This window comes from Erigeron canadensis, chromosome 3 (assembly GCF_010389155.1).
Source record: "Erigeron canadensis isolate Cc75 chromosome 3, C_canadensis_v1, whole genome shotgun sequence".
Lineage (NCBI taxonomy): Eukaryota > Viridiplantae > Streptophyta > Magnoliopsida > Asterales > Asteraceae > Erigeron > Erigeron canadensis.
In genome coordinates, this window is record NC_057763.1 from 46392152 (window position 1) to 46402156 (window position 10005).

The 10005-nt window shown below is 30.8% G+C and overlaps 1 protein-coding gene across 1 annotated transcript; it reads left to right on the top strand.

Moving 5' to 3' along the window:
* The first annotated feature begins 1877 nt into the window (after positions 1 to 1877).
* On the top strand, positions 1878 to 3096 carry LOC122593594 (dof zinc finger protein DOF3.2-like). Its single transcript, XM_043766024.1, has one exon. It carries the CDS (start codon positions 2007 to 2009, stop codon positions 2871 to 2873), a length of 867 nt encoding a protein of 288 aa, XP_043621959.1. The 5' UTR covers positions 1878 to 2006; the 3' UTR covers positions 2874 to 3096.
* The last annotated feature ends 6909 nt before the right edge of the window (positions 3097 to 10005 follow it).

Sequence of the window (10005 nt, forward strand, 5' to 3'; positions counted from 1 at the left end):
CGACCCGTACCCGTTTGACCCGCATTCCTGAAATGACTCGCTTGAACTCGCATCTGGTTTGACCCGTTACCTAAACCCGTCTAACCAGATCATTTTGCCAGGCCTAGTAGTACTGCTATGACAACACCATACTTTATTTAACAAGAACATATATATATGTAAGCATTTTTTGCCATATTAAGTCTAAGTATTTTTTTTCCCCAGACCAAAATTGTTTCTATATGACACATTGCATGTTGTTGTACGTGGATTCTCATTAATTACAAAAAAAAAAACAAAAAAATCAATTGCCGGGTCCATTAGAATTATCGATCGATCTATTCTATTAAGATCAAATAAGATATATCAGCCTTTTAACTAACTCATGTACAAAATAAAATACCGTATTTCTGTAAGAAGGATGAAGAGAATATGGTCAAAGCTTCTTATTCTTTGTTTTCCAATGGTCATGGTTTTTAGAAATTAATAATGATATAAAAATGCATATGGTCATTTTTAAATAATCTTTATAGACTAGAAGAAAAGAGTATATATTATATACATACACATGGATCGGACAGTGTGGATGGAATGAGAAGAAGATATTGAGCGATCGAAATGGACACTTTACAGCCAACATCTATGAAACGAACACTATCAATGGTCTCTGTTCCACCTTAGTCTTTAAGTAATCTAATGTGTGGGGTGGTGGTGGTGGTTCATAATCTCCTCTCATCTTACACATAATACTAAAGACAACAGGATTGCATAATTTAGTTTGGTTTGTTGAATCAAATTTGACTAATCAGTATCCCTTTTTCAGTATTAATGTTGATTGATGTACTTATCTCTATGTTATAAAATATTTGTTCCTTCCAAATTTTTTCTAACTTTCAACTTTTCAACAATGTACACCTATTAATGCATAATGTACAATACATCTATATAAATTTCAACCACTCATTTTTCTCTCTCCTAACATCTCAAGCAATTATTTTTCTCTTTCTTCCATAAATCATTTTATTCTTTTAACTCATTCAAAATCTTTTATCTCAAAAACCGTATATCGATAAATTATAAAAATTATATGGGTGTTCTTAAAACTTCATGCTCTTTCATTAGAGCTGTCATTCGATATACTTTCGACGAATTCTTAAATCCGAGGGCAGAGCCCGTACGGTTAAGGCATTTGGCTATCACACTCAATGACCTATCACCTCTTATGATCTCATACTTTATGACCTATCACCCCACCATCTCACCGCCGTAACGCGCGGGTAATTTGTCTCGTATATAGTTAACTATATGCAGGTTAACCATTACTAAATGCGTTACTATATTGATTTAGGTTGAAATCGATGGCGTAGAATCATCTATACTATCTTATAATAATTATCACTTTCTGTCTCATTAAAGTGTTAGATGCAAAATTACCATTTTACCATTGATTAATTAATTTACATCATCAATCTCTTATATTTTAAAATATCTCTACTATATCTTTACATCAATTACTTACACCCACCACCAACAATAGTTCGTCACCATCACAACCGCCGTCACCACCACCACCAGTCGTCGTCATGACCAAACCGCTGCCGCATCGTACGGGTACAATGCTAGTAGCTTAAAAGTTTTATTCCGTACATTATTATTGAAAAGTGTAAATATTAGAAGGAAGGATTTTCTTCTGGTTACTATTGCATTTTTAAATTATAAACACTCCTACTTTGACCTACACACTCAAATAAATAGTGTAGCTAGCAATTAAGAGAGATTCTTAGACACATGCTCGCTCGATCACTTCTCAATTCTCAGCACCTTCCTAACTTACACATTCCCTGCTAGCTCTACCCCACCCGGCCTCCTCATCCTTATATCCTCACCTCATACTTTGTTTTTTCTCAGCATTTTCAACTTCTTTTCCCATATTATTTCCATTCTCTTCCATATTATTCTCTCTTTACTTTCATCAAATTCTGACCTCAAATTATTTTCTAACACAAATTATACCAAAAACAAAACACATGGGCATGAGTAGCAAACAAGTCTCTAGTGATCATCTTGAGCTCAGTTGGACTCAAAACATGTTAAACACATCAGAGACAACAACAACAATATTACCATCTTCATCAAACCTCCGCTCAACAAATACGAAACGATCATCGTTACAAACACAACAACCACCACCCGATGCCACCTTGAAGTGTCCACGATGCGATTCATCAAACACAAAATTTTGTTACTATAACAATTACAACAAAACACAACCAAGACATTATTGTAAAGCATGTAAGAGGCATTGGACTAAAGGTGGCACTCTTCGCAATGTCCCCGTTGGTGGTGGCAGAAAAAACAAACGTATGATCAAACGCCCCGCCAACAACGTTAACAACACCGCCACAATTGATCATCACAATTTAGGGCTGTTTGGAGATCGTCAGAAATACATATTTCCACAAGATGATAGTGATAAAGGTAATTTGTTATTTAAACAACCAAATAATGGTAGTAGTGAATTTTCTTGGGATTTCAATGGTGGTTTTGCTACTACTACTACTAGTATGCAACAACAACAAAATTTAGGGTTTTCAATACATTCAAGTTTGACATCCATGGATACAAACACTACTGCCACTATTCCAACTTCTTCTTATGCTCCATTATTGTTATCCGGTTTCAAAGATGATTCAACTGTCACCACAACAACAACAATGATGACGCCGAATTCTTCAATTTCCACGCAACCATGGACGATGCAAGCTCCAACACTACCAATTACTAACATCTTGGAACCAAATAATTTTTGGACATGGAATGACATTGATTATATGGTTCAAGGTGATCATAATATCAACAAACCCTTTGATGAAGGTCCTCATATCAAACACTAAAAATAATGGAGGTGAGATATTATAATTAACTTGACTATAAATTTAATTAGATGATTTTTTTTTTCTTTTAATTTGGGCTTTTAATTTGTAAGTAATTAATTATATGGGTGTACGTTTTGGATGTATACTGTTCTTTGAAGCTGTGGTTTCTTTTAGTATTTCAGCTTCATGGGCATTTAATTAATTATTTGTGTGATATTAAATTTATAAAATGTTTGTGTCATGAATAGATGATGACGAAAGAATACAAAATGTATAAGTGGGGTTACATATGGAAAATTTTGATTAAAATATAATTGGGGGTGATGTGCATGTGAAGGGACATGATCGGGGTCTTATTATACAGCTCAATTCATGGCCGGGTTTGAGTTGATGTTTAGATGAGAAAGAAAGATTCTTTTTGGAATTGTGTTTAATTTGCCCATTCTTCAATTGGAACTTGTGGGACAGTTTATGTTTTCGATCGATCGATCTGTTTTTATCTAAAATGTATATATGTAATCACATTTGTGTTTAATTAACTTATAAGTTATATGGATTAACTAAATATCATTTTACTTACGAAAAAGAAGCAATATATATAATAATGCACTTAGTTAATTAAGGTTAGAATGTTTGGTAATTATATACTATATATTATTATATATATTATCTAGCATGGAGCTTACAACACATATACATTACTTATAAAACATTGGTTCATTCCAATTTAAACATAGTAATTGATAACCTGCTTAAAATATACATTTTTTTTCCACTAATTTAAACGTTTTTAGCTAACATATCTATAATCTATGATACAAATTAAATTATTTATCGCATACATTTTTAAAGGCATCTCTACCACTTATTGTCGTTATCGTCACACCGCCGTATCACAAGTACATTTTTCTAATACATGCATTATCCATATGCACAACAATTATATATTTTGCAATATGATATGTTGGACTTTTAAAGTTGATATCAGAACATTTTCAAAGTACATAGATATGTGTAGCCAATAACACGTACACATATTAATTGTCGCTTCGCCTTTTACTATATGTGTGTTCAAATGAATATAAAACGACAAAAGATTGTGACTCGATATTTATAAATAACTAGGCAACCGATAGACAATATTAATTTGACACAAAAACTACACTCCGACGCCCATTAAAAAAACATAACTCTCATTTTATACAAAAATAATGATCGTTGAAACTCATTTGTGGAAGGACATAACCATCTGTTAGAGAAAAGAACCTAATTTCCAGCCGTTAGTGTTACCTCCGTTAAATATGCAACAAAATTTAACAGCCGTTAATGATGAGGAGTTAAACTGCAAGATATTAAACGACATGGACTAAAACTGTTGAAAATTTGACTTAATGGTCGTTAATGATGGGGATTTATAATGCAAGGTATTAAACGACAGGGACTAAAACTGTTGTAAAAGTGTTTAACATGGAAATCCATGCACGGTATTTATATATATACTAGTTATATACTCGGGCATTGCCCCGGGAGACATAATATTGTTTTCAGAAACTTAATACAAGCGGGAAATACAGTCATTTTTTGCTTATTAAAATGTGTGTATGAAAATAGAATGTCTTGTGTTAATCTTATCATTTACATGATCAATTCTATGAATAGTTGAGGGGAAAAAAAAGAAATTGTTAATCATATAACAACTATATAATTAATCGAAAAAAGTGTGACAAAACAGGAAAAAGATAATGAAAACACACTAAAATGATATTATTATATGTGAAATACAAAAAGAAATGGGAAGTACCATGTAAATCATGGTAGAAGTTAAAGGAAAAATGAAGAGAATATCATATTAAACTTGTACAATAAATTGTAAGAAACCAAAAATTAGTTAACAGTATAAGACAAATATAAAATGTAAAACAAAAAAAACAAACTCAGCTTTTTGTTAAATTAGGTGACCAATTGACAATATCAATTTGACACATATATTATATACTCCAACGCTCGGTACATAAATGGACTTGACTTGTAGTAGTTTTTATAACTCTCATCAGACACTAAAATAACATCTAACGATCATCAACATCCGTTAAAGAAAAAAAAATGATTTGCAGCTGTTATTGTGACTCCTAATAAACATCCAAAATAAACTTAATGACCGTTAGTGCCTATTAAAATTTTTAAATATTTTTTAACACGGGGGACTATTATTGCAAAGTATTAAATGGTAGGGACTGATATTGCTAAAAAGGAATGGTGCGCGTAAACCATCGCACGGTATTTATATATACATATAGAATGTGGATGTAATTTACTCCATCAAATTGTATCTATGCAAAAGTATTTATCTTTCTAATCATACGGCCGGTTGCATTTAAGAAACACATTACCAACTGTTAATAAAACTATAAAAAAAAAAAAAAAAATCATTTGTTCACATTTGGTTATAGAAAATGTGAAAAAAATTTATAAATTTAATCACATATAAAAGTGCGTAGAAAAAAATTACATTTAAAAGTGTGAATTAGTCTCAAAAGTTATAATTTTTTCACACTTATAAATCGGTAAACAAAATTTTAACACTTAAAAGTGTGAACAACTGTCTTTCACACTTAAAGGTGTGAAAGTCAATTTGTAACACATGATTTCTTCACAATCTCCATGTGTGAAGAAAATAGGTGTTAAAAATTAACTTTTACACTCTTAAGTGTGAACAATTGATATATTTTTTACACACTTGAAAGTGTGAACTTTTATTTTTCACATGTATAAGTGTGTAAATATTATGATTTTATAAATTTTTTCACACTTTTAAAAGTAAATATATATTTACACACTTTTAAATGTGATTAAATTATAAAAAATTTCACACTTTTTAAACGTATAAAAAAAACAAATGTGATGAAATGACACATTTGTTGTAATGAAAAAATAAATGTGATAGAAATTACATATTTGTTGTAATGTACATTAAATAAGGTATATATAAAACATATATATAGATGTACAAACAATATTGGTCGGAGACTTTTATCATTAGTAGTTCATGTGTACTTCTGGAGAATATCATTGTTTATTGTTAGATAAATAAAAATAAAACCATATGGTGGTGCAACTTCTGGTTGTCATGTATGAGTAGCACACCATTTTATTGTATATTAATCTCCTTTAAATTCTAGTTAAGATATTTAAAAATAAAAGTACAGCATGGACGGCCTACAAAATTACACTTGTGTTAATAATATACATGTGTATATATATGTAGGGTTGGGTTATTGAGAGTATACAATCAATTTAAAAAGTATAAAAAGTACAAGGTACCGTTGAATCTTCCTTACTCCTTATTCCTTCTTCTCTGGCCAGACTGCCGCCAGCCACCACCATCTTCTCCGACGACCGCCACACCTCCTCCTTCTTCTCCAATGAGACAACCACCACCACCACCACCTCCGACGACATCTCCGGCGACTTTAGTTATCCCCTTGTACTTTTTGGATTGTTTATACTTTAATTATTTTTTCCATATATATATATATATATATAGGAAAAGTGAGTGTGTGGTTGTTATATACTTAAGCTAGGTATAGAACCACTCACATACTAATATTTTATTATTTCTTGTTTAATGAATAAATGCATGGGCCCCTATAATTTTTATGGATTAAAAAAACAATATGTAAGTGTTCCACACCTAAGCTTAGATACCCGACAGCCTTATATTCTCATCCCCATATATATATATATATACATACTTCACAAAAATATTATTTTCAAATAGTTTCCATCATTCATGTAATGAGTTAGTGACATGTAAACACTGGTTGAACAGATGTTAATTGGTTAGTTTAGTTTATAGATCTTTCATCAACATGTTATCGTTATATTACTATCCAACAATGATAATATATAACAATTTCATGTATATAGTTCAAAGTTATATATACATACTAATAAAAATAGTAAGCATTAGCCAACGATAGGTAATAAGTAAAATACATATACATACTATACATATAATTGAAGGTTGATCATTATTCTAAGCATAATGGAATGATTAGGATTTGGTTTAGCCCCCTTGATGGAATTATATGAACATGTGCAACACATATTCCCCCACTACAAAAAGGAGAAAGGCATGTGAATGGTTGTGAGCCCACAAGTTTATTTCTAGTAGTCAAATCTTTGTTCTAAAGCTAGCTAGCTATCTAGATTGGTCAAATATTTGGGTTGGTTATGGAAATTCAATTCGTTTAACACAACATATTTTCTATGGTTGATTATTTTTATTATAAGGTCGGGAGACGCAAAGTTGTTTGTTGTGTAAGACAAAAAAAAAAACAATAAGAAGTTAAATTGATTAATTAATTTGAATCCGAAACTTTTTGTGCCATGAAACAATCTACTATCCGATGATTAGATAACTTATTTAAAAGCTGTATAGACCGTAACTAAACTAATGCGGTTAATTAACTTTAATTTATGATATTGTGCTTGTTAGGCATGCTAGCTTGGATGGTATTTGAAATAGGCATTTCTACTTCGAGGGAGCTCTTAAGCGCGGACCCGGTTAAGACAACGCATGTTATACCTCTCGATGTCGAATCGTGACACAAAGTTTCAAGCGAAATTCACCTTTCAAAAAAAAAGTAATTAGAGATGTTTATTTGCCACATTTAATTTGTTTTGAATCGTGACATGTCTAATCGTAGGGTTGTAATGAAGTACAGAGTTATTTAAGCTAAGTATATCAAAAGCTCTGACTTGCGTTGAGCCAGCAAACAACTTGAAACATAACTTTACAGAACGAGTGAAACAAAAAAGGTTAAAAAAAACAAAACTAACAACCGAGCTAACTTGGAACTCTCTTGATGAGCTTAACCCTTTCGTGAAAATTCTCAAGTTTAAATGATCCAAAACGTGTGGGGTTAGCACAGGGCAGTCGACTGCAGCTATTTTGGCTGCAGCAAGGTCGAAACTGCAGCTATTTTGGCTGCAGCAAGGTCGAAAAAAAGGGGTTGTATGTTTATAATTAAAAGGGCTATTTACTGAAATGGTACATGGGTTATTCATCATATTACTGGTTTCATACATAAAACTTTAAAATTACTCTCATCATACCCCAACTTATAAATTTTCCACTCGGGCGATACCTGAATCTGACGGGCGTCACTTTGGCCGTTAAGTTGGGGTATGACTACCGTAAATTTTAAACTATAGGTAGATAATCAGTAATATGATGCATAGTCTAGGTACCATTATTATTATTATTATTATTATTATTATTATTATTATTATTATTTTTAAAATTTTATAGATTATAGTATTTTTTTATATAAAACTCGAATTTATTGTTAAAAATAAATAAATATGAAAATACACTATTAAAATCATCATGGATCTATAATTTGATATATTAATAGTTTTTAATAAATTAAATTTTATATAAAGTTAAAGAAATTTTTATAAAATAAAAGTAGATATTTACAAAATATATCAACAAACTTTTTAAAATTATGGGAAAAGAATTTGTATATGTATGTAACTTGTATTCGGCTACTATTGTAGAAAAAAAAAATTTTTTTTTGGTCCATTGTATGTAAGTTTGTCTCAAAACCGAACGAATTGTGTAAGAAATCGGTCGGATACTAACGTGGCACAATCAAACATCTGATACGTGGCCCAATGAGAGACCACCACATGAGCATTTAGCAGATTATTTACATGATTCGTTCGGTTTAGTAGGTTACCTACATACAATGAACCAAAACAAAGTTTATTTCCTACAATAATAGCTGAAAACCATACACACACAGATTCTTTTCCCTAAAATTATTTATTCCTAAATAATACTTTATGTAATAATTAAAAAAAAAACAACCATAATATTAATAATAATAATAATAATAATAATAATAATAATAATAATGGTTAATTACAAAAATGGAACTTGGACTATGCACCATATTACTGATTACCTACCTATAGTTTAAAATTTACGGTAGTCATACCCCAACATAACGGCCAAACTGACGCCCGTCAGGTTCATGTATCGTCCGAGTGGAGAATTGATAAGTTGGGTATGATGAAAGTAATTTTAAAGTTTTAAGTATGAAACCAGTAATATCATGGATAGTCCAGGTACCATTTCAGTAAATAACCTTAATTAAAAAGATTAAGATGTAATTTTTTCCTAAGAACTGCACCTGCAGTTAGCTGCATAAATCATTTTCCCATATATTATATACCTTATTAAGAGGAACCAACCGATGAATAATGAAGCAGGCTGGCAAGTAGCTGTGCAGCTGACTGCTAGCTTGTTTATTAATTTTTTTAAAAAACATATATATTTAATGTGTCAAACTTTTTAGTAGGTTTATCATATTGTTTTTATTTAAGGTTTATTTAAATTTCGTCTATCTTTATTTTGATTTGGCTTATCCATATTAATATAATGGTTTTATTTGTTTGGTTTTTTTTTTTTTTAACTAAATAAAACATATGTGTTTATGCAAATTTTCTAAACGGGTTTGTTATACTTATTTGTGTTTGATATAACAAACGTAGAGATATATTTATGTTCTTTTATATATTTTTAGTTGTCTATTAACATGAATCCTTGGTTTTTTTGATATAACAAACGTAGACATATATTTATGTTCTTTTATATATTTTTAGTTGTTTGTTAGCATGCATCCTTGGTTTTTTTATGGTATATCGCAAACATTTGAACGTAATTGTGTAAGTAAATACGATCGATGAAGCCAGCCCGCAACGCGGGCTTATAGACCCACTAGTATACTATTAATGGAAAACGAATGATGAATAGTAACTCACCACGTAACAGCCCGTAAATTTTTACCAAATCACATCCCGTCTGATCTTTTTATAACGGGTTATTTATTGGTTTTTTGTGTACTCTTTTTCCTTTTGGATTCTCAAACAATATATTGCAACTTTTTTATGCGTATATCTTGTACCATTACCATTATTCGGATTTTGTCATATCTCATCCCGTTTGGGCTTTCTATTACGGGTTACTTATTGGTTTTTTTGCTTTTTTTTTCACATGGATTTCCAAACATTATATTGCAACTTTTTTATGGTCATATCCCTTAACGTTTTGTACCCTTATTTGGTTTTTGCACACTTT

Excerpts from the sequence above, each read along its gene's own strand:
- LOC122593594 (XM_043766024.1), top strand. The coding sequence starts at position 2,007 with ATGGGCATGAGTAGCAAACAAGTCTCTAGTGATCATCTTGAGCTCAGT.